The sequence below is a fragment of the Lagenorhynchus albirostris genome, chromosome 3, assembly GCF_949774975.1.
Source record: "Lagenorhynchus albirostris chromosome 3, mLagAlb1.1, whole genome shotgun sequence".
NCBI lineage: Eukaryota > Metazoa > Chordata > Mammalia > Artiodactyla > Delphinidae > Lagenorhynchus > Lagenorhynchus albirostris.
In genome coordinates this window covers 154,478,174-154,503,560 of record NC_083097.1, presented here as the reverse complement: position 1 = coordinate 154,503,560, position 25,387 = coordinate 154,478,174, and the positions used below count along the sequence as shown (strand labels likewise).

General features: G+C 42.6%; 3 protein-coding genes across 13 annotated transcripts in view; 2 read left to right on the top strand and 1 right to left on the bottom strand.

Moving 5' to 3' along the window:
* Positions 1-641: 641 nt before the first annotated feature.
* LOC132517371 (RUN and FYVE domain-containing protein 1-like) lies at positions 642-10,187 on the top strand. Of its 3 annotated transcripts, none has more exons than XM_060144436.1 (2): positions 642-1,149; positions 9,447-10,187. In XM_060144436.1, exons 1-2 carry the CDS (start codon positions 870-872, stop codon positions 9,500-9,502), a joined length of 336 nt encoding a protein of 111 aa, XP_060000419.1. In that variant the 5' UTR covers positions 642-869; the 3' UTR covers positions 9,503-10,187. The 3 variants fall into 3 exon arrangements, 1 of the variants encoding a protein (XP_060000419.1); XR_009539720.1 differs by lacking the exon at positions 642-1,149 and adding an exon at positions 1,286-1,618; XR_009539721.1 differs by lacking the exon at positions 642-1,149 and adding an exon at positions 8,678-8,771.
* LOC132517921 (myc-associated zinc finger protein-like) lies at positions 2,113-3,395 on the bottom strand. The gene is given in 2 exon segments (XM_060145948.1): positions 2,113-3,353; positions 3,356-3,395. Coding segments are annotated over 2 exon segments (1,266 nt in total). The 5' UTR covers positions 3,381-3,395.
* A 1,208-nt stretch (positions 10,188-11,395) lies between the features above and the next one.
* RUFY1 (RUN and FYVE domain containing 1) overlaps positions 11,396-25,387 on the top strand; it is a 55,982-nt gene continuing 41,990 nt past the window's right edge. For 8 of the 9 annotated variants that reach the window (XR_009539719.1, XR_009539718.1, XM_060144431.1 and 5 more), the window contains exons 1-5: positions 11,396-11,834; positions 13,183-13,300; positions 18,041-18,142; positions 19,537-19,660; positions 24,275-24,336. Coding sequence is in view for 7 of the 9 variants with exons in the window: in XM_060144431.1 (XP_060000414.1) it covers positions 11,675-11,834; positions 13,183-13,300; positions 18,041-18,142; positions 19,537-19,660; positions 24,275-24,336 (566 nt within the window). In the remaining 2 variants the exon portion in view is untranslated. The remainder of the gene's footprint in view (positions 11,835-13,182; positions 13,301-18,040; positions 18,143-19,536; positions 19,661-24,274; positions 24,337-25,387) is intronic. The other variant, XM_060144430.1, reaches the window with a different exon arrangement.

Genomic DNA, 25,387 nt, shown 5'->3' with positions numbered 1-25,387 from the left:
TAAAAAAATTTTTAAAAAAGGGCAGCCAACATCCAATCCACCAGTTTGTTGCCATCAGAGAATATACGGAGTTGCAAAAGACTTCTTATGTCTCAAGAGAAGGCCAATATCCAAATTTTAATGTAAAAATTTTTTGATTTCTAAATATCTGCAACTTAAATTTTTTTTTAATTTATTTTTTTTAATTTTTGTTTGTGTTGGGTCCTCACTGCTGCGCACAGGCTTTCTCTAGTTGCTGCGAGCGTCTGGCCCAAGCCACATAGTTGAGTAACGGATAGTCATCACAATTATTCTCGTCTGCCATGTGCTCCTTACTTAATTGGTTTTATTATTTTTATTATTACCACCATTTAACTAATTAATAGCAGAGTCCGGATCTTCTGATTCCCAGTCCACCATAGTGTGCTCTTTCCTGCCAAGTTGTAGATTTTAGTTATTAAAAAAAAAAGTCCTGCTTTCCTGCCTCACCTGTCCCACAGTTTCGTTACCCGCTCTTTTAGGGCTTGTTCTGAAAACTGCTGCAGAAAAATCACTAAGGAGAAGTAAAGTATGAAATGAAAATGAAAAAGAGGAAATAGTGTCACACAAAAAAAACTACGGCCACGTGGGCTGTGCCCAAGGCAGGTTGGATGCACCACAACAAAAGGAGAAAGCCCAAGAATAACTTCCACGAAAACAAGTCCTCCCAGGTGATGAGAACGTAGGTGCTCCTTATGATTTGCACTTTCCCGAACTTTTATAAAATGACAGAAAAGAAAGGAGGGCGATAAAGAGGAAAGCCCGTCGCGAACACGAAAAACTAGCAGCAAGGGCAAAGCGCCCGCCCGCGCCGAGTCCGCTGCCTGCCGGGGCCACGTGACAAGACCAAGATGGCCGACGGGGAAGACCGGTCCCGGGCGGGGCAGGAGCCGGAGCCGGAGCCGGGAGAAGAGTTTGAGATCGTGGACCGGAGCCAGCTGCCGGGCCCAGGCGAACTGCGGAGGATGGCGAAGCCGCGTGCGGCGGCGGAAGGCTGGTCGGCGCCCATCCTGACCCTGGCGCGGAGGGCCACTGGCAACCTGTCGGCGAGCTGCGGAAGCGCGCTGCGCGCTGCCGCTGGGCTGGGCGGCGCGGACGGCGCGGGCGGCGCGGACGGCGCGCCGCGCGCAGGTAGGCTTCGGCTGGGTGCGACCTACGAGCTTTCTGTGGGACGGGTGGTCGTTTTACTGTGGGAGCCAGGCTGGCAAGGGCGCTTAACCGACTCAGCCTGTTAGGTTGTTAAAAAAACATCCTGTTAACTCGCCTAACTACTTGTCTGTTTTCTTTATACCGTGTATCCATGCCGAGATAAATACGTGGACGTGGGTGGACTGAGATCGGGGCGACTTCACTTCTAGTTGTGTTCCCCAGGCAGCATTCTTATTCTCACTGGTGAGCTTTATACTTTAAAATGTACGAGTTTAAGCTTAGGTAGTCCTTATTAATTTTTAAAGGACTTACTTAAGAAATGAAACCGTACTGTTCTCTGCTTTAAATCTCAAAATGCCATCCTAGCTCACACCTCCAGTTGTTGACGGCGCATCCCGGCTCACCGGGGAGTCAAAGCACCAAGGCGGAATTAAGGGGGTGAGGGTTCCAGGTGAGCTCTACAACCAACTAGCTGTGTCATGCAGAAAAGTCATCACATTTCCAGCCTGTTAAATAGGAATTTTGTGGTTCACCCAATGATCTCTTATAGTCCTTTTAAGCCTTTGTCATCTATAACAGAGTTTTAGCAAATGAGTGAGAACGGAAACATTAAATGATTATATTTAGAGTGTGACTTAGCCCTGTAAAGCCAGATATTTAGATCTGTGCCAACCAATACAGTATCCACTACCCACATGTGATGTTTAAATGTTAAAAATTCAGTTCCTCAGTCACAACAGCCACATTTGAAGTGCTCAGTAGTCTACACGTGGCTAGTGGCTACTGTATTGGATTGTGCAGTGAGAACATTTTCATCACACAAAGTGCTGTGGGGCAGAGTTCACTAAAGACTGTGGAGTGCTCTCTAAGAAGCATTATATTATAGTGTGCCTTTGAGGTTCCTTTTTTTTTTTAACAAGTACTCTTTTTTTTTTTAAATAAAATTTAATTTTCGTGAGGGCCCTGGCTGTGCACCTTCATGTGGTCCGAAATATAAGCCGAGCTCAACATCTTGCCACACACATGACATGGCACCTTCTCCTCGTGTCGTACTGTGTGGGCCCGCAGCCGATCCTTCGTAGCAAAAGCTGCCTCACATTTCTCACATTTGAAGGGCCGTTCTGTTGAGTGCACTTGTCTGACGTGACTGTTGAGGTGATCCGGCCGGGAGAAGCTCTTGCCACAGTGGGAGCAGTTGTAGGGCTTGTGCACAGCGCCGTCATGTGAGCGCACGTGGTAGCTCATGCGGTCCTTGCGCTTGAAGCGCTGCTGGCACACCGGGCACTGGTAGGGCTTCTCGTCCGAGTGCGACAGCTTGTGTCGGTTCAGGTGGTAGACGTCGCGGAAAGCCTTGCCGCACATCTCGCAGGCGTGGTTCTTCCGGATGCGCTTTCCCGAGGCGGTCGTGGTCACCACGCCACCGGCGGCCACTGCGGCCGCTCCGCCGCCGGCACCCGCTTCTCCCCCTCCCCCGCCGGCTCCGCTCAGCTGGGGCACGCTCAGGAGGCTCAGGGGCACCATGGTGGGCATCTTCATAGCACCCGAAGGGACCCGGCCGGCTTTGGCTCCCGTGTGGATGGCCTCGTGCCTTCGGAGGTTGTAGCCGTTCTTGAACTCCTTGGCGCACAGGGCACAGATGTAGGGCCCCTTGCTCTTTGTCTTCTTCTCCAAGGCAGATGCGACCGGGGCCACGGCGACCGTCGAGGTTGGGGCAACGACGGCGGTGGCCGCGGCTGCGGCGATGGTGGCGGCAGAGACAGGGGGCGCGGCCTCAGCGGCGGGCGCCGACACCGGAGGGGGCGGCGGAGGGGGCGCCGGGGGCTGCTTCAGAGCCGCTGTGTCCACAGTGGAGGCGGTGGCCGGGGCCGGGGGCGCAGCAGCAACGGCGGCGGCGGCAGCAGCGGCGGCGGCCGCGGCTGCGGCGGCGGCGGACTCCTGGGCGGCGGCAAGAACCGGGAGCAAGTCCACCTGGAGGGGCTCGGCCGCCGGGGCCTGGGGCGTGGGTGGGGGCGCCGGCGCGGCCTGGAATGGACTCTGGGCGCAGCCCTGGGAGGCAAAGAAGCGGGACTGGAGCTCAGCCCCGACCTGCAGGGGGTTCTGGGCGTGACCCTGAGGTGGCGGGAAGGAGTTCATGAGGCCGCCCACCCCCCGGGAGTCCAGGCCCAGCACGGGGAAGGGGGGGGCAGCAGCGTGCAAGGGAACACGGGGAACATGGCCTCGGCCACGGCGGGGCCCCCGGGGCTCAGCGGGGGCCGGGGGCGCGGGCCGCGCGGGGCCCGGGCTCGGGGCACCGCCCCCGGCCGGCCGGACTGGGCCGCGCCGAACGCATGGCCCGCGGGCCGCCCCGCCGCCCGCGCACCCCGGCCGGCGGGAGGGAGGGAAGGAGGGCGCCTGGCGGGCCGCCACAAGTACTCTTTTTTAATATTTATTTTACTTTATTTTTTTGGCTGCGTCAGGTCTTAGTTGCAGCACTTGAGATCTTCACTGAGGTGCACATGATTCTCTCTAGTTGTGGCGCGCAGGCTCCAGGGTGCCTGGGCTTTGTGGTTTGCAGCATGGGGGCTCTCTTATTGAGGCGTGCGGGCTTAGTTGCCCCGTAGCATGTGGGATCTTAGTTCCCCAGCCAGGGATCCAACCAGCGTCCCCTGCATTGGAAGGCAGATTCTTTACCACTGGACCACCAGGGAAGTCCCTGCCTTTGAGGTTTCTTGATTCCATCCTGTCCAATGTATATTTGATGTAGAAGTCAGCACTGGCACAAGGATAGTGGATTGTGACAGTTTCATTGGTTAAGGAAGATTACTGAGGAAAGTTTAAAATCTGATGAGATAGAAAACAATATTTCTTTGGCGATAGAAAGTAGACTAGAAGGTAACGAAGGAGCCTGTTTAACTCAGGAATCTAGTTGCCACTAGCTCGTTACCTTTACACGCATCAATGGGTGTTTGACTGTATGCCCACCATTGGTGGTCAGTCCTGAGAGTCAAGGCATGGGGTCTTCTGGAGCCTTCTTAGTAAGCAAATAATACATGTTAGCTGTTCGGTGATAAATAAAATGTGCCAGTGCCTAGAACTGTGCCTAGCACAGAATAATAAATATTTGTTGAACAAATGCATATTTGAAAAATACTTGTTTTCTATTTATGGTAATGCTATAAATAATACCCAGCATTTATATTGTGCTTCCTAGGTGCCAGATATTAGTCTTAGGTCTGTACATACATTAGTTCATTTAATCTTCACAATAATCCTAGGTGATCGCTGAACTGGCTTCATGATATGCAATCAATGCAGGCTTTAATCAGTGTGATTGTGCACGGCCAGGTACTCAGAAGTGCCCCATGATAGAAATTCTTACTAATTTTATCTTTGAATTTGTATTAAGTGAAGTCTGATGGGACAAAGGAGCATGTGTGGGGGCCTTGGAGCCGGCTTTTGTGTGGTCCCATCTTCCACTGTCTTCCTGGGACAGATTCTTGGCCGCTCTGGTCCACTTGAACTGCCCTAGGGCTTCTCCCCACCCCTCCCTGACCATGCTGCATGACCAGTGCTGCCGCAGGGAGGGTTGGGGTTATGCTGTCTGACTCTCAGGGCAGGGCCAGGTATGCACTGGCCTGCCCCGGGCTGGCAGCGCCACAGCACGTTAGGCAGGCACTGGGCAGCAGCCTCTCACCCACCCAACCAGATAGGGACTGCATCCCTGCAGGAAATTGCTGTCACTTAGGGCCATAGGAGGGAGAGGTTGACTTCATGCCTCCGCCCACATAGCCTGCCCCACGTGGTAGGTACCGTTGTTATCCCCTATTTATAAAGAGGGAAACTGCATTAAAGAGAAGTAATTTGACAAAGTTTACTTAGAAATGGCAGAGCCAGGACTTGAACCAAGCCAGGCTGCCTCTCAAGCCTGTGCTCTTAGTCACATCACCTCAATGCCTTGATGCCTTTAAATAATTTTATAAGTAAAATGCTGTAATATATACATAAGGATTTTTAATTAGTCAATTTAAAGAAAATATTAAGTAAATAACTGCCACTCAAATCTGGTGAAAATTGTGAACATGGCTTACTGAGGGCAGAAGTGTGGGGAACAGCTGGGATGAGCTGTTACTCCGAGAGTAACCCAGATTTGAAGCTATCAGGTAGGACAGGAGTGGGGATGGGGAAAAGGAACTGAACCCTGGGTAGCATGCTCTGCAGAGGCCTCAGAAAAGCAGGTCAGGAGAAGATGGCAGCCACCACTCCAGTCAGGGCTGGCTCATTTCATCTCTTTTCCATTAATCTGCTTATCTGCTTACAAAAGCAGTGAGAACAGAGATTATTCAGAGGGAGTGGTGAAGGAGCAGAGACTGAATGTTAGCAGCACTCTTGCCAGATAAAATTTTTTTGGTGATACAGGTTTAAGGAAAAAGCTGTGGAATGTCATGGAATGTGGAACACTTTGAATACTTGTTTTAAAATGTTATCCCACGTGGGGTCTGGTAGCACAACTTGCCACAATGATTGCATTCTCTGTAGTTATCTTGTTTGGTTTTTTGGTATTTTTTCTAAAGGTAATACACATGGTAAAACAAAAACAAAAATCAAACTGTACTAAAGGACACTCAGTGTAGAATAAGTCCTCCTTCCCAGAAACTGTCCCCAATCCTACTGTGTTTCAGAGTGTCTGTGCATGTAACATGTGCTTCCATCTCTATACACACAGTTTTCACACAAACCACAGTATACACACACAGGGTTCTACACCGTGCTTTTTAAAGTAATGCCTCCTCCTAAAGCAGTGGTCCCCAAGCTTTTTGGCACCAGGGACCAGTTTCATGGAAGACAATTTTTCCACAGACTTGGTGGGGGGAATGGTTTCGAGATGATTCAAGCATGTTACATTTATTGGGCACTTTATTTCTATTATTATTACATTGTAATATACAATGAAATAATTATACAACTCACGATAATGCAGAATCAGTGGGAGCCCTGAGCTTGTCTTCACTTGCCAGTCACTGATAGGGTTTTGATATAAGTCTGCAAGCAATTGTTTATGTTCTCTGTGCAGTCAAACCTCTCTGCTAATGATAATCTGTATTTGCAGCCACTGCCCAGCGCTAGCATCACTGCCTCAGATCATCAGGCATTAGATTCTCATAAGGAGCATGCAACCTAAATCCCTCGCATACACAGTTCACAGTAGGGCTTGTGCTCCTATGACAATCCAGTGCCGCCGCTGATCTGACAGAAGGCAGGACTCAGGTGGTAATGCAAGTGATGGGGAGCAGCTGTAAATACAGGTGAAACTTCGCTCGCTCACCTGCCACTCACCTCCTGCTGTGTGGCCCACTTCCTGACAGGCCACAGACCAGTACTGGTCCGTGGCCCGGTGGATAGGGACCCCTGTCCTAAAGGATGAATAACAAAACTCACTGAGAAGTCATTCTTTAATTTTTAAAGTATTTAGATATATATTTGGCATTAGGTAGGTGATATGTATTATGCCTTTCTCTGTTGTCTTCCATGGCAAATTTTTTTTCCATGCGTCAGAGCACTTCTTCACAAGTGATATTGCTCCTTCCAAAATGAAGTACAATGACTTTTTCATTTCACATTGCTGAACTCCTTAAGTTAGCCATTGAGATAAGTGAAAATTCCGGAAAATTAGGAAAGTGTAAAATGGTTTTGTCAGTACAGGGTAACACCATACTGTATTATAAGATCTTTCAAGACACCAAAGGGCTAATCAAAACTAAAACTCAAATTTATAAAGAATCTAGTTAATTCTCTATAATTCAGAACCCGATCAAAAAACAAAAAAACATCTGTAGAATCCACTCCCTGAAGTGAATACTTATTCTCTACACCAAAGGTATAGAGCAGCCCTTTGAGATGTTTGTGGCTGGTAGTTGCATTTTTTCCTCTCCTGCATAGTTTATACTTAAATGCTTTTATAAGCATTTAAATTTTTTTTAGCCAATTACCAGGTTTTCCATAAAAATCCAGATCACCAGCTTCTCCTGAAAACTCCCATCTGGCACATATGACCAATCAGCATTCCTCCAGCAAGAGGGTGGCTGCACGTTCTCTCCAGCTTGTCCTCTCACTGGGTCACTCTTTTATGTTACAGGTCCAGCCCCTCTACAACAGTCAAGGTTGAGATCCCTGATCAGACCATTTACTTGGCAATTCAATAAGTGTGGAATTTTGTGACATTCTGTGTGTTGTGTTGAACTATTATTAACAAAGCTTAGAGATGTGAACAGCTTAGCCAAGGTCACAAAGCTAATAAAACTGAGAGATGAAACAGCTTAAAGATCCTTCCAGCTCCAATTTTCCATGACCCTAAATTGAGCTCAAATGGGAATAGGTGACTAACCCAACGAGGGGATGGATGAGATGGCTGCAGAACACTGCTGTGTTCCCAGGAACGATGGTAGGAGCCACTGCCTTAAGCACTAGTCTTCACATTTTTTGTTCACATGACCCCCCCACCAAAAATCTTCAGCTTTTAAAGTTGATACATAAAATTCTTCATCATAATTTTAAAGTTTAGAATACATTTTCTGGTTTATTGTAAAATTGACTTTTTAAAATAAAACCATGATATCATTCTTTTAAGTGTATCAAGTGGTAATATAAATACCTTAATGATTTGATAACACTACCATCCATCTTAAAAATAAATAACAAGTTAATTAATATTTGAAATTTTTACATTTTTCCCTTTTATTCCTTGGACTTGAATTTCCAATCTACTTACGTATGTTTTAAATTTTTTTATTGGTCATCCTATCATACATCTCAGAAAAAAATATGTAAATTAATTAAAATGTAATAAATTTTTCTTGTGACTAAAGCTAAGTGTATAAAATATTTTTTCTTGGGCTTCCCTAGTGGTGCAGTGGTTAAGACTCTGCCTGCCAATGCAGGGGACACGGGCTCGAGCCCTGGTCCGGGAAGATCCCACGTGCCACGAGCAACTAAGCCCATGTACCACAACTACTGAGCCTGCACTCTAGAGCCCGCGAGCCACAACTACTGAAGCCCGCGGGCCTAGACCCCATGCTCTGCAACAAGAGAAGCCACCACAATGAGAAGCTCACACACCGCAACGAAGAGTAGCCCCCTCTCGCCACAACTAGAGAAAGCCTGTGCTCAGTAACAAAGACCCAATGCAGCCAAAAATAAATAAATAAAATAAATAAATTAAAAAAAAATTTTTTTCTTCTGGAACAAATTACCATTAGAATTATTAGTAATGCAAAGTTAATTAAAGGAATATAAATATAATTTTATAAGTAATTATGCATAAATTTTTCTTGGAATTACTTCTCTTCATGAGCTGGTGTTGGTTTTTTCATTAGCATGTACTTGTAGATGAATATATATATTTACTGATAAAATGTGATAGGACTCAGAATCAATTTTATTCCTATTTTTTGATTTGATATCCTATTTTTTGATCCTTGAGAAATCTGGCTCATATAAATAAGAAATAGAAATGGACAGGTTTTTTTTTCCCATTGGTAAATTCTACCAAATATTTTTTTTAAGTTTTATTGAAGTATAGTTGATTTACAATGTCATGTTAATTTCTGCTGTACAGCAAAGTGACTCAGGTATGAAATGGACAGTTTTGTTATAGTAATGTTGTTCAATTTTTGAACTCCTTCTAAGTTATATGCCCCAAATCACATTAATCTAATGTCAAAATTTTGTTCATTTTTGTTCAAATATTCATTTTGTTCAAATGAAAATCACCTTACTTGCAAAAGGATACAACCTAGTCACATTAAAGAAATTTCTCTACCTCTGGGAAGTTCCAAAAAAAAGGCTTTATCAAAACTTATCAGATGATAATTATGCCTTATAATTCTTTCACTCTGTTTAACTCTGAACACTCAAAATGGTTGGGGATATCTAAACATTGCTTATTTCATTACACCTTGCCAATACAATATTTTTTGACAAAAAGTGTTTAGGGAATTCCCTGGATGTCCAGTGGTTGGGACTGCACACTTCCACTGCAGGGGACACGGGTTTGATCCCTAGTCAGGGAACTAAGTCCCATATGGCCAAAATTAATTAATTACTTAATTATTTAAAAGTTAGTTTACATGTACTTGAAATCCATTTTCATCAAAAACTTGGAGCTTCAGTTTGGCTCATTTAATTTATTGAACGTGTGCATCAAGTTAATGGCATATCCAAGGGATGAGTGTTGAGACTGACTGAAAACAATTATATATATTCATATTTGTGGGGGAAATTTTTTTTTAACTCTCCAAATTCAGGATACCCAGCAGAGGGCTGGAGACCAACCCTCTCTCCCAAGACCGAGTTTAACTAAGTTCAACAAAGCAATGAGAGACTGGAGGCTCTTCATGTTTTGGGTGACTTGATTAATCATCAAAGGAGGTTTCACCTCCATTTGGTGTGTGAGACTTTCTGCACCCCTGGTCAGTGCATCAAGAGGAAGATATGGGGGCTTCCCTGGTGGTGCAGTGGTTAAGAATCTGCCTGCCAATGCAGGGGACACGGGTTTGTGCCCTGGTCAGGGAAGATCCCACATGCCGTGGAGCAACTAAGCCCATGAGCCACAACTACTGAAGCCCGTGTGCCACAACTACTGAAGCCCGTGTGCCTAGAGCCCATGCTCCGCAACAAGAGAAGCCACTGCAATGAGAAGCCTGCACACCGCAACAGAGTAGCCCCCACTCTCAGCAACTAGAGAAAACCCACCTGCAGCAGTGAAGACCCAGTGCAGCCAAAAATTAAATAAATGAATAAATAAGTTTATTTTTTTAAAAAAGAGGACAAGATATTGGACAAGGAATGAATTGTGGTTCTTCTGTAGAGTGGAAGAAGAAAGAGTGCCTGTGAAACTTGAGGATCTAGAAATCGACTTCCTTAAAATATCTGGGCCTGCCTAGCCCTCCGCAGGACTTCCTGCATACGTATTCCCATTCGAACAACGCTAGACTTCGTTTTAGACCGGGGATTGGTATCTTCTTTGAATAAATCTTTACAAATTGCTTCTGTGGTTATTGGTCTATTCAGGATTTCCCCCTCTTCTTGTTGGGGTTTTACAGTTTCTATTCCCTTTGCCTATCATCCATTTCATTAAACTTTTCAAATTTATAAATGTAATACATAGGATTCTCTCAAAATTTAAAAATAATTATACCACTCCCACCCAAATGCTTTACTTAAAGTCCACTTTTCTTTTTCCACACCATGATGAAAGGTTTAGGCCGATTTTTCTTTCCCAGCAGCTGTCCTCTTGGGTTTTGATGAGAATTTAGAATTTTCAGTCCCAGGTTGTCTCTAGTCTTAATACCTGTATTATAAATTCACAGTCATAATATCATTCTTTTCGGTTTAGCTACACATATATATGCTCTTTTAACTATTTATATGTCCATATTATTTACTGCCCATGAAATAAAGCAGGTAGACAAAGGATTAATATCCAGAATATACGGACCAATAAAACAAAGGCAAACAAAGAAAGTTAAAAGATTTAACAGGCAATTCATATAAGGAATACTAGGAGACAAACATGAAAAGCTGCTTAACATCTGTAATGAACAACTGCAAACTAAAACAATAAGATCCCCAATCCATTTAAATGACCGAACGATGGCGCAGGTGCGGAGAGAGGGGCGCGCTGGCCCGGGATACTTTTCCTGCCGGGAGTAGGTTATAGTTTGGGGTCTATATTATTAATTCTTGAATGACAGTTTCCTGGGCTTGAGATGACACTTCGTAAGAATTTGTCATGGATATCTGATATTGACTACAAACTTTTACTCTCAAAGTGACAAGGTTAATGGAGTTGAAAAGCAGCTGAGTTCATTTTATTCTAACGGTTTTATTTACAATAGAAGTGTAAAACTCGTAACTGTCCACTAATTGTGGACGAAAGATGGGTAACAACGAAAATTTGAGTCCATTACTGAGGAACTGATGCTTCCCCGAAGGCTCCGGCTGGCACTATCAGGCAAAACAACCGGCTCAGAAAGCCCCGTGGCCGGTGGGCGGACCGACCCAACCAATCCCGGAAGCCGCTACCTCCGTCCTGGCTGAAAAGTCAAAATGGCGCCCGTTAGCTCCATGGGCGTGGCCTCGAGCTGGACTCCTCCAATAGGAACGAGAGGGGGTGGAGCACTTTCCCAGCAAGCCTTCTAGCTTGGGGCAGGGCTTCCTGGAGTTTGCGCCCTTCCATTAGTCAAAATGGAAGGAACCATTCGCGGGGACTCTTGGTAGGGTCGTCGCCGTAGCAACGCGCTGAGCTACCTGGGAGAGGCCTCTAGAGTCTGACCCAAGGCTCCCGCCGCCCACATGCGGCTGTGACCTCCCGGGGTCAGGGCCCGGCTGGCTGCGATCTCCAGTTTACCTGCACGTCCGCGCTCCGAGCAGACCGCCTCCATTGTTCCGCGTCCAGCCTCCTCACCCCGGGCTACACTCAGTGCACTAACGAAGCTGTCCCCGCTTCTGTCCTCCAGCTTCCAAGTGCCAGATGATGGAGGAGCGTGTCAACCTGATGCACATGATGAAACTCAGCATCAAGGTCTTGCTCCAGTCCGCCCTGAGCCTGGGCCGCAGCCTGGATGCAGACCATGCCCCCTTGCAGCAGTTCTTTGTAGTGATGGAGCACTGCCTCAAACATGGGCTGAAAGGTGAGCCTGAGGGCGGGGTCGGGGGCTTGAAAAATTCAGGCTAGCTGCTTCCCAGCATCATCAGTGCCAAACGTTGTTCTGGGTGCTGGTGTTGTTCTTGTGCACACAAGACAAACAGTGCACAAGACAAACAAGGTCCCTGCCCACAAGACGCGACATTCTAGAGCAGTGCTGTCCAATAGAAATGCCATGCAAGCCACATGTGTAATTTCTAATGTTCTAGTAGACACGTTTAAAAAAACGGAGAAGAAACAGATGAAATTACTTTTAGTAATTTATCCCAATATAGCCAAAATATTATCATTTTGACACATATAATCAGTATAAACCTTACTAATGAGATATTTTGCATTCTTTTCTACACTGAGGCTTAAAGATCCACCGTGTGTTTTATACTTACAGCACATCTCAGTTGCACTGGCTACATTTCAGTAGCACTTGTGGCTAGTGACTACCTTGGACAGCACAGTTCTAGAAGAGGAGACAGACAGCAAACTCAGAAGCAAACATAATTACAAGATGCTACAAATTCAGGGACGCAAAATAGCTTAAATGATAGAGAATAAAGGGAAAAACCTTTCAACTAGGGTGAGAGGCGAAGGTCTTTCTGGGGAGGTAAAATGTGAGCTGAGACCTAAAAGAGAAGGAGTCAACCTTGCAAATGTTTGGGGCAAGAGCCTTCCTAGAAAGACAGAACAAAACAGGAGCGAAGTCCTGAGGGGGACCAACCTTGGTTTCAGGAAGACACCAGGTAACTGAGGCATGCTGAGAAGGAGTAGGTGAGGTCAGGGCAGTTGGGATGGGCTGGATCACGGTAGGCCTTTATAGGTCAGGTGAGGAGCTGGATTTTATTCTAAGAGTATTTAGAGGATTTTCAGCAAGGGAAAAACAAGATCTAACTTACATTTGTAAAAGAACTTCCAGCTATGTGGAGGACAGATTAGAAAGGTGGGGAGGTGACGGTATTAGGAGCAGGGAAACCCATTAGGAGATTATTGCAGCAGTTCAGATGAGGGATGGTGGTGATGATTTGAAATCAAGAATTGACTTTGGCATAGGAGGGAGAAAGGGCAAGGATTTCACAGGTGATCATTTGGCCACTTGTTTTATTTCATGGTCAATAAATACTTGAAAGAAAGAGCCTAGTGGGTATATCAGAGAAACCCTTTCATTAGAGGAAGGGAGAGCTCATTTGGTACCTGGCCTTTCCCAGTCCCCAAGACTGAATCAGAAGGAGTAAGCAGTGCAGCTCCACAGCATTCATTTGGCTTTTGGGAGAGAGACTGTGGGACCCTGAAGACATTTTGCAACCTGTTCTTATGAATAACACTTCTGTTTTCCCTTTTAGTTAAGAAGAGTTTTATTGGCCAAAATAAATCTTTCTTTGGTCCTTTGGAGCTGGTGGAGAAACTTTGTCCAGAAGCATCAGATATAGCCACTAGTGTCAGAAATCTGCCAGAATTAAAGTGAGTGAGAAGTAGTTACATCAATTTGATGTTTTAAGAAAACTTCCTTGTATTTATCAATTTCTCTATTCCTTGCTGATAAAGCGTTTTCTAATTTAGAACAAATTGTAGCAAAAGCTACACTCTACTTAGACTTTAGTCCCAGCTCTGCTGCTCATTCTCCACATAAGCTTGAGAAAATTTGCCCTTCTTGAGCCACAGTTTCCTTTTCTTTAAAATGGGGACAGTGATTGCGTGTCGTACAAGGTCAAATAGTGAAAAGGTGTTGTCACCCAAAGAGCAGTTACAGGAGGAAGAAGAGTTGTTACACTCCTGGAATTGCTGCTTCAGATGCACCTGGGTGCTTTGTGACCACCTAGAGGGGTGGGATAGGGAGGGTGGGAGGGAGACGCAAGAGGGAGGAGATATGGGGATATATGTATATGTATAGCTGATTCACTTTGTTATAAAGCAGAAACTAACACACCATTAAAAAGCAATTATACTCCAATAAAGATGTTTAAAAAAAAAAAAAGACAGATGCACCTGGGCAGTTTTCTGAATAATACAGTTTGGAACAGATTTTAGATTCCAGGATAAGAAACATTTGTGGAAAGGCTGGCACTAATGAATTTTGCCTTTTTGCCTTATCTCGGTTTGCCCTTGGGATCCCTACGTATAGGCTCAAAATAAAAAACTGAATGGAACACGAAAAGGTGTATCGTGGAATCTGCATTGAGAAGGGGCCCTGGAGATCCTTAGGCCAATGCAAAAGTTCTCCCGGCAGAGTCTTTCACAGGGGACTCAACTGTCCAGCCTCTGTTTGACCTTCTCCTGCAGAGCCAGCTTATCCCATTTTTAGATAATAATAATAGCCACCACAATTAACTAAGGGCCTGCCATGTGCCAGGCATTGTGCTAAGGACATTTCATTATTTCGTTTTATCCTCCACAAATCCCTAGGAACTAAACTGTTGGTGTCCCCATCTACAAGTGCAGAAACTGAGACTCAGAGTAGTTAAGTAACTTGCTCAAGGTCCCTCGGCAAGGGAGAGGTGGAACCAGGAAGAAAGCACAGGTCTGCTGGTCTCTGAAGCCCTCTAAATCCCACTAAGCCCTCTAAATCCCACTAAACTCCATCTTTGCTGAGCCCTGTGCATTCATAGGACTTAAGCCTTCTGTCTCTGTCCCTGGTTCATCCCTCTGGGCCTATACCACCTAAGGTGAAAACCTTTAGCAGGCGACAACCTTTCATATATTTATTTGGTGACCCCCTCATGAGCCTCCTACGTCTTCTGCCTTGTTTCTTCAGTTTTTTGTTTGTTTGCTTGTTTTTTTGGTGGTATTGGGTCTTCATTGCAGTGTGCGGGCTTCTCACCACAGTGGCTTCTCGTTGCAGAGCACAGGCTCTAGGCACCCAGGCTTCAGTAATTGTGGCTCGCGGGTTCTAGAGCGCAGGCTGAGCAGTTGTGGCACACAGGCTTCGTTGCTTCGTGGCATGTGGGATCTTCCCGGACCAGGGATCGAACCCATGTCCCCTGCATTCTTAACCACTGCGCCACCAGGGAAGTCCCTTCACTTGTTCTTTATGTGGTCCTATTGTCCATTCCCTTCCAGCAAGCTCACTCCCTCAAGAGTACAGCACTAGACTGTGTCTCTGGGTGGTCTGGTTGGATGGAGCAGGGCTCTCCCTCCTCCTGCACTCAGGCTATTTCCACTTAGGCACAGGAGGCATTTTTGAAGTCTTGCTGTGCTAACAAAGAGCTTATTGTCAGCTAAACTCACTGCTTCTGTTCCCTGTGGATGCTAAACAGGTAACTAGCTTAAGTACCAAAATCCTCCCTCTGTCTGCCAAAAAGGAAATACATAGTAGCTCCCTCCTCTTGACGCCTCTGGAGGAGTAGCCTTGTTGGGAGCCATGTGAGAAAAGGCTACTGCTTTGCTCTATAAAGAGCTGCAGTGTTTTTACTATTTCATTAAATAGTAACAAAAGTTCTAAAATTTCTGCAGTATTTTGGAAGTTATGACCAGAATTTTTTTTGAGGGTAGAGACTGTTTGCTCTAAGGTGGTTTGAAACTTGCGTGACGAACTTTGCATCCTGAGAGACATCTCTCTAGAGTTTAATGTCCTTGTCTAATTGAGATAAAAATATCTTTTACAGTATGGCCTATCACCCAAAATATTTCATTGTTTTCATGTCATGGTTTATTATTAAACAAACTGTTACACAGTGAATAAGTTACACTTAAGATTGGCACTTAAACCCAGATAACAGACAAAGCTTGTCTCTCTCTTTTTTGAAAATTAAAAACAACCTTTTTGGGGACTTCCCTGGTGGCACAGTGGTTAAGACTCCGCCTGCCAATGCAGGAAACATGGGTTCGATCCCTGGTCTGGGAAGATCCCACATGCCGCGGAGCAACGAAGTCTGTGTGCCACAACTACTGAGCCTGTGCTCTAGAGCCCATGCGCCACAACTACTGAAGCGCACACGCCTAGAGCCCAGGCTCTGCAACAAGAGAAGCCACCGCAATGAGAAGCACGCGCACCGCAACGAAGAGTAACCTCCCTTCACCACAACTCGAGAAAGTCCGCGCGCAGCAACAAGGACCCAACACAGCCAAAAATAAATAAATTCTAAAAAAAATAAAATAACCCAAAAAACAACCTTTTTTCTTATTACATAACTTTTTTTTTTTTTTTTTGCCGTACGCGGACCTCTCACTGCTGTGGCCTTTCCCGTTGCGGAGCACAGGCTCCGGACGCGCAGGCTCAGCGGCCATGGCCCACGGACCTAGCCACTCCGCGGCATGCAGGATCCTCCCGGACCGGGGCACGAACCTGCGTCCCCTGCATTGGCAGGTGGACTCTCAACCACTGCGCCACCAGGGAAGCCCTACATAACTTTTAATTAAGAAACAAAAAAGGCGCTTCTGTTAGCTTACTACTCAGAAAAAAAACTACAATTAATATCGTGGTCAGTATCCTTTTAGATCCTTTCAGTGCATAGTCGGACAGACAAATAAATAAGATTCTATTTTTATTCCCCTCCACCTCCCCCAGTGGCTTCACTATTGCACTGCTTCTCATGGAAGACAGTTTGGCACTATCCACAAAAACCACCAATATATCTACCCTTTGACCCAGCAATTCCAATTCTAGGAGTTTTATCTCGTAAATCTAACACATGAAAATGACACATGTACAGAAATACCTGTTGCAGCATTATTTGTAACAGCGGAAGATTAGAAACAGCCTAGATAAAAACCAGCTAAATAAATTATAGGGCAGTCCAATACTGAAACACTCTAAAGCTATGAAAAAATGAACGAAAAATTCCCTGTGTCTGGAAAGAATTTCAAAATGACAGATATTCAGTGAAATAAGCAAGTTGCAGAACGGCATATATAGCATACTAATTTTTTTGTAAACAGGAGAGAAAAATAGAATTTATATTTATTTTCATATGCATAAAAATGTTTTGGAAGTGAACCTAAACTAAGAGCAGTATATTGTACAGAGGTGGGGAACTGGGGAAAAAAATCAAGTATTAAACTGTACGTACTGTTTTGTGGCTTTTTTTCCCATTTAATATTAGATTTTAAACCTTTTGCCATAATAGTCATCCACATCATTTTTGTATAGCTCCTCCCACTTTGCTCTTTGTGGTTGTCTTCAAATTCTCATTATCCAAACAGTGCAGCGGTGACCACCCCCAAACATACGTCTTTGTGTACCTCCTAAATTATTTCCTTATATTACTAGATGTAGAATTTTGATAACCTACTGTCATTAAATTGCCTGCTAGAAGAATTGTACCAGTTTGCACTCCCACCAAGCAGCACATGTCAGTGTCCATTTTTCCTATCATGCCGACATCAGATGTCTTTTTTTTTTCCTACTTTATTTCCTTTCTATTTTACTCTGGCTTTACATCATTTATTGAAGGGAGAAGGGGGGAATACAGTCTTTTGTATTGATTAAGTTGGGTGCCCTCTGACCCTTTGAGGCTGATATTGATTACAGCAGTACCTCTAATACTCTCTTGGGTGTTACAAATGCAGTTACTCTGCTTAGAACAGGATCCTTTTTTCCTTAAATAATGTTAGGTCTACAATTGGGAGGCCTTTTCTTTTCTTTTAATGTTTAAAACAGATCTTTTCAAAATCACACCTTTGAGATTGGTTGCACAACAACATGAATGTACCTAAACAGTACTGAACAGTACAGTTAAAAATGGGTAAGGTGGTAAACTTTATGTTATGTGTATTTTACCACATCAGAAATAAAATTGTACCTTTGAGCTAATGCCCTAGAAATCTTGTGAGACTTCAACCCTTTAACAACTACGTTCTATATTCGTCTTTTGAAAGAAAATGTATCCATTATACAATCTAACCTGGTATTCCCTGTGAAATTTTATGAATACATGCAAAGTTTTATCTAATTGTTCCAGAAATCAGATGTTTGTGGCTTAAATTTTTTTTCCTATTTTTTTTGGGGGGGGTGGTGCAGAATACATGCCCATGATACAGACTTCAAACAGTACCCAAAAGAATGCAGTGAGCCATTTCCTCAGCCTTCCCAGACAGTGCGCTCCTCCAGCCCCCAGGGCAGCTCTATTACAGCATTCTCTGCATTCACCAGCATATGTATGCGTGAACATGTGTTTCTCCTTGGCTAAGTTGGTTTTTTTCCCTTTGTTTTTTGTTGTTATTATTGTTATGCCATAATAGTTTGACTCTCTGTTTGAATTCCAGGACAGCTGTGGGAAGGGGCAGAGCTTGGCTTTATCTTGCACTCATGCAGAAGAAACTGGCAGATTATCTGAAAGTGCTTATAGATAATAAACATCTCTTAAGGTATTTCATCACCTATCTTTGCTTAGCTTTTGCTTCGTAATTAGAACACAGTTCTATATATCATTCAGAATTAAAACAAGAATGTATATTCAGTTTTTATTCAAATTATTATTAAGTGTAACTATTCTGTGGCTTGGTTTTAAAATAGCAGTATTTTATTTTTTGAGCACTGATGTCTGAAAGTCTTTATGAATGAAGATGTATATTTTCATTTTGAAAAGTCATTTTGAAGATAGTTCTTCAAAAATACCTACGATTAGGCACCCTGACAGCGTACTCCATTAAGTTTCAACAAAATGGTATTTGATTGGATGATAATAGGGGAAAAATGACTTGAACTAGATTCAGTGGGCAATTTTAAAGTATAAAACCCTGCTTTTTGTAAGGGAACATATCTAGATTACCTGTTTTAGGATTCCACATTCAGTTTGTAAACTTTTATATCTCTTGGCATCAGTAAAGACGAACTGTCTATCTCTGAAATTTATGACTGGGTTCATTTTTTATATTTATAACTCTATAAACAAAGGTAACCATTATAAGAGGAATTTTCTCCAGGATATGATCATTTACAAGGAACAAATCTCTCCAGAGATAATTCTCTTATCTAACTGAAATAAAAATGTCTTTTACAGTCACCCAAAATTTTCCATTGTTTTCAAGTCATGGCTTATTATTGAACATATCTTTTCATGATAAATACTGGTTTCAAATAGTTCATGTACTTTGTACTCTTCTTTGAGTACTGTTATACTGAGTAACTCTGAGGTACAGATTTTGTTCTAAACAATTAATTCTTAGGATAATAAGTTCTCATGTACTCATACACACAATGGTAAATTAGCTAATCGCTGGTGACCAGAGCAGTAATGGATGGAGCCTCACTGTAATGGCTGAGGTGACTTGGAGGTAAGGAAGTAAAAGCAGCCAGTGTTGTTCCATGGGACACAGGGAAGAGGGAAGAGTTTTATCCTTGGATGGGTGTTGGGGGAGGCTGTGAGATCCCACTTTATGTTGACATGAATGTAAGTGTAGAAGTAGTTCATAGCAACACAAAAGAAGGAGCCAGAGTGGACAGGAGGGGCAGAGTGATGTTCAGGAACACAGGAGCCAAGAGTTGAGGAGGACTGGGCTCCAGGGTCCAAACAGAGGAGTTAATCCTAGACCAGAGGTAGGAGGAGTCCATTTTAAGCCACAGGAAGAGAGGAGAGGCCAGAGAAGAGATAGCAGCACTTAAAGAGGGAGAGGAAATAGAAGGAAGAAGGGAATTCACACAAGGGAGCCTCTGGCTCCTGATGAAGTTGGCAGCCAGGCCATGAGCTAAGAGGTGAAAAGGCAGAGTAGGTCCAAGAGAAGGGTGGTGAAGGTGTTCTTGTTGTATCAATCTCTTTCAGTGAGTTCTATGAGCCTGAGGCATTAATGATGGAAGAAGAAGGGATGGTGATTGTTGGTCTGCTGGTGGGACTCAATGTGCTTGATGCCAACCTCTGTTTAAAAGGAGAAGACTTGGATTCTCAGGTAAAATGGGAATTTTGACTCCAGATCGAATGCCTTGTCTGGGCCAGGGATTTTACATAGGATCTGCAGACATATGCTGAACCTAAGGAAGGGGCAGATGGCAGGGGGCATCTGGCACAGGGCTGTGCAAGGTGCTGTGCTGGACCAGAGTGGGGAGCAGCTGGCAGAGGTCTTGGGGAAGGGTGAAAAATAGCTTGGGCAAAGGCACAGAGGCACACACAGAGAGCATGGCGTGTTTGGGAACGGGAAACAGTTCTCCATGGCTAGAACACAGGATGCTCGATGAGTGAAGTGAAGGTGGAGGCTGGCCCAGTTGTTAGGCCATCAGTGCCATGTTAGAGGCTTTAGTTTTTGTCCCTGGAACTTTGGAACTTAAAAACCTTTGGAGGTATTTAAGCAGTACACTGAAATGATCAGGCCTGGGATTGAGAAAGATCAAGCTAGCAACCATTCAGTTCATGAGTTAGAAGCAGCCAAGAATAGGGAAAGCAAAAACATTGAGCAGACAAGTCTGGAAGCCCCAGGTTGCATGAGGAATGGGAAAATAGACTCGGGAGAGATTTGGGGAGTCAGATGGTAAAATGGAGCACAAATGAAAGTAGGCAGTAAGATGCAGAGTGCCCCATGGGGTGGGACAGCCCTCTTGACCAGGGCTGAGGCCTAAACTCGTGGTGGCAGGGGCAGTAAGTCAGGACACCCTGCCCCACCCTCACCTCCACCTCTTCAGGGCATCTGTAACTGGGCAGTGGCCCAGGCTTCTTCCCACTACATGTTTGGACATGAATCTAAAGCTTCCCCAATCCCTCCGTGACCAGGTCAGCTTTTTTTATTGTAACCTTTCCTCTCTTTTTTTTTTTTCTAGTAGTTTTCTTGTTTTTGCCTGTTAAATATTTTTCAAAAAATACAAAGAAGTTTTTTTGAAAAGAAACAAAATATCACATATAATCCCATTGCACAGAAAGAGCTAATTCAGTGTTACATTTCAGGATACATCCTTGAAGCACATGAAGAAAGGTGTATGTGTGTATTTATATTTCAGAGACAGATGTTTGGAGTTCTCTTTTTTCATTAAACCAAAATATGATTATTCCAAGCATACCATTTTGCAATTTTTTAATTTAATAATATGTTCCACATAGCTCTTGATGTCAAGAGATATAAACCATTTTAAACAACTGATAGTAATCCATTTTATGAATGTACCATAATTTATTTAACCAATACTTATTAATGTAAGTTGTTTCCATGTTACAACAATAATGTTATAAACATCCTCATACTTCTTTTTACTCTTGTCTGTTTATTTTCTTAGGTTAAGTTTTGAGATTGCTGTGTCAGAGTGTACACATTCTGCATGAGTGTTGTGATTACATGTGAGCATTCTTGGTCTTTTTTAATCTGAAAGAAAAACAACTCTTCATCTCAAATTTATACTTTTGAGAACTAGGAAGATAAACTATTTTTTTCATGTTTTATTTGCCATTGGTGGTTCACCTGTTCATATCCTTTGCCCATTTTTTTGAGTTTTCCACCTTTTTCCACTCCTTTATTATTGATTAAGGATATTTACCATTTGTCAGGATATTTGTTATAAATTTTTTTTTTCTGCTGTCTTGGGGCTTGTTTTCCCTGTAGACTTTTTTTTTTGGTGGTCATATTGAATGGACTTTTCCTTTATACCTTCTAAGGTATTGTGCTTAGAAGGTCCTTCCACGTCTAAAAATTAACCTAATTTTTTAAATCACATGTATATTTTTTACATTTAAATGATCTGCCTGTTATTCGTTTTGACATAGTGTGAAGTAGAAGTCTAGATTTCTTATATAAGTACAGTAGTAAACTATTAATACAGTAGTAGTAAAGTTTTCTCAATATCATGTATCAAATATTATTTCCTTACTAATTTGAAATTCCACCTTTATCATGTATTGAAATATCCATTATGCTCTGAGGCTTATTTCTGGACTCTCTGTTTAGTCTCTGGATCTTTTTATTTCTATGCCAGTAACGTAGTCTTTTAATTACCAAAGCTCTGGCAGTTCACCTCCTGCCTACTTTGTTGTACTTCTTTTTCAGATATAGTTGAGGCTGTCCATTCTGCCAGATGACCTTGAACATCATTTTGTCAGATTCCAAAATAAAAATTTAATTGGGATTTTTATTAAGTAATAGATGTGATTGAGCCCCCTGGCCTATTCTTATCTTTAATACCTCTTGTATGTCACCATAAAGTATGAGTATTTGCTATTGCACCCTGAGGGATCCTCTTTCTCATGTTTAGAAAGTACTGTTCTATTCTAGCTTACTTTATATTTTTATTTAAAAATGAACATTGAATGCTATCAAATAACTTTTTTGGCATCTATTGAGATGTCATATCCATTTTTAACCCATAATAATAATTGAATTAATTCTTAGGTTTCCTATTGTGATATCATAAAATAAACCTTACTTGGTCATCGTGCATTATTCTTTTAGTATACTCCTAGATTTAATATGTCTGTGGTTTATTTGGAAATTTTGTATTTCTCCTTAAAAGTGACACTGGTCTGAATTTTCCTTTTCTATACTGTCTTTGTCACTTTTCAGTGTCAGGATTGTATAACCTCATAAAATAAACTGGATGATATTCTTTTCTTTCTTGCTTTCTACAACAGTTTATTAGAGCAGGAAATATTTTTCTTTAAAGGTTTGTTAAAACTGGCTGGTATGACAGTTTCAGCTTTATGCAAAAGCTTTATGGTCCTCATGCTTTGACCACTTTAATTTTTTGCATAGCTTTGGTCAATTTATTGGTTTCCTAAGTCTTAGAAAAAGTTTTAGTCATTTATATTTTTCCAGAAATCATTTGTTTCATTCAGATCTATTAGTTGCATGAGAGTATTTTCTTACAGCTTTTTAAAATCTCACTTTTCTAAATTGTAATACTTGGTAGAGATTTGTCTACTGTGTTGAGCTCGAAGAACCAGGTCTTGCTTTTACACATCACTTCTGCTTTGAGAGGAGAGCTTTGTTTCCTAGTCCATTAATTTCTACTTTGGGTATTCTTTCTCATTCCTTCTATTGTTGCTTTTTTTTCCAGTCAAATATATATTTCTTTTTAAATTATTTTTGTATTACAAAAGAAATGCATGCTTGTTGAAAAGAAGTTAAGCAATTACAGAAGAATGTAAAGTGAAAAGTGAAATTCAAGCTCCCCTTCTCTCCCCCTTCAGTCCCAGTCTTGTCCCCACAGATAATGGTAAAAATTTGCGGGACTGTTTCTACTTTTCCTATGCATTTATGTATACATAGGTTTTGTTTTTAATTAAATCTTTTCTGGTTTTCTGTTGCAGTGTAACAAATTAACAGTCACCTAAATGATTACAGTCCCTCATAGTTGAGGGATGGCTGAGCTCAGCATGGTGACTCTTAAGCATGCCTGTGATCACAGGCAGTTGGTGGCTGGGGCTGGAGTGGCTGAAGGCATATGCACTCTCACTCTCTGTCCTCTGGGCTGAGAAGGCTCAGGGAGCTGAGGCTGGAGCAGCAGGGGCTTCTTGGGCATCTCTGTCTACACGTGGTCTCTCCACTTGATCTCCAGTGTGGTGCCTCAAGGTTAGCCAGACTTTTCCCATGGGAGCTCAGAACTTCAAAGGTATATGCCCAAGGGAAAGAGCCAGGAGGAAGCTTGTACTGCCTTTGTTAACCTAGCTGCAGAAGTCACAGCATCCTTTCTGCTGCTTTCTGCTCATAAAGACAGGCCTTACTGGCCACCCAGGTTCAAGGGTCAGGAATATAGATTGGTGGGAGGCGCAACAGAGGAGTTGCAGAAAACATCATGTATAGCTTTGGTTTTAACATAAGGGAGGTTACTATAAGGAGTTAATGCTGTACATAGTATTCTTTGAGTTAAAATTTTATCCTGGAGCTTTCTTCATTTCATTACATATTCATTCTCTGCATTCTTTGTTATGGTTGCATAGGGTTCTGCAATATGGCTATAACATGACTGATTTAAATATTTCTCTATTGATGGACCCAATTTTCCTATATTTCGAAGGAATGGCTGCACTTACACTAGAGTGGATGGTGGCAGACTAGGGCTCTCATTCACTCTCTCTGAAGTGCTTTATTTCTGGACAAAGCCCCTGACTTTGAGATTTTGAGGGGTCTTGGAGCCCCTAGTTCCCCACAGCAGCAGAGAATTTTCCCTGAAATACTGGACCTTTTCACCTCAGTTTGGGGGAAGAAGGAGTCAGAGTTATCAGTTAAGGTCACCACTTTAGAGATACAGGTCTCTTTTTTTTTTATTACTTTGTACCCAAAGAACTTTGTCAACAATTTGATTGTTGAATAAATAAATAAATAAATAAATAAAACTTCAGAATATTCCCTTAAATTCTGATTTTTAGTAAGTTTAGAAGGTGATGGGGTTATTTTTCTTTTGGTTTGTTTGTTTGATTGATTGCTGCTTTAAGCTGGTTAACCTACTGATTGTCAGGTTATCCTAACAATCCTATTGTTTTATCCTGAGATAGGAAGGTAAATACCCTGAATTTTAAAGACTGTAAGGTTTGTGGAAAGTGCGAAAAGTTATTTTTCACTTAAACTGGTACATTTTATTTTGATCAGGTTGGAGTGATCGATTTTTCTCTCTACATTAAGGATGTGCAGGATCTTGATGGTGGCAAAGAGTAAGTTCTGTATTGTATGCTGTTCACGTTTTTAATGAAATTCTGGCAAAGAATGCTCCTTTTTTAAAATTGAGGTATAATTGACATATAACATCATATTAGTTTCAAGTGTACAACATAATGATCTGATATTTGTATATATTGCAAAATGATCACCACAATAAGTCTAGTTAACATCCATCTCCATATGTAGTTACAAAAAATTTTTCTTGTGATAAGCATTTTTAGGATCCACTCTCTTAGCAACTTTCAAATATGCAATACAGTATTATTAAATACAGTCACCATGCTGTACATTACATCCCCAGGACTTACTTATTTTATAACTGGAAGTTTGTGCCTTATGGCCCCATTCACCTACTCCCCCACCCCCCCACCTCTGGCAACCACCAGTCCCTGTATCTGTGAGTTTGGTTTTGTGTTTATTTTAGATTCCACATATAAGTAAGATCATAAGGTATTTGTCTTTCACTGTTTTACTTACTTCGCTTAGCATAATGCCCTCAAAGTCCACTCATGTTGTCAGAAATGGTAGGATTTCCTTTTTTTTTAATGGATGAATAGTATTTTATTATATGAATATATCACATCCATTGATGGACAGTTAAGTTGTTTCCATATCTCGGCTGTTATAAATAATGCTGCAGTGAACATGGGGGTGCATATACATTTTCAAGTTAGTTTTCATTTTCTTTGGATAAATACCCAGAAGTGGAATTGCTGGGTCATTTAGTAATTCTATTTTTTAGTTTTTTGAAGAATTGCCATACTGTTTTCCATAGTGGCTGCACCAATTTACATTCCCACCAACAGTGCACAAGTGTTCCCTTTTCTCTGCATCCTGACCTACACTTATTACTTCTTGTCTTTTCGGTGATAGCCATTCTAATGGGTATGGCGTGATAGCATACTGTGGTTTTTGAGTTGCATTCCCCTGATGATTAGTGATGCTGCATCTTTTCATGTAACTGTTGGCAAAGAATGCTACTTTTGTTTTTGTGTTGTTTGAATTTTTATTTAGCTATTTTTAATTACAGTGGTAATACATTCC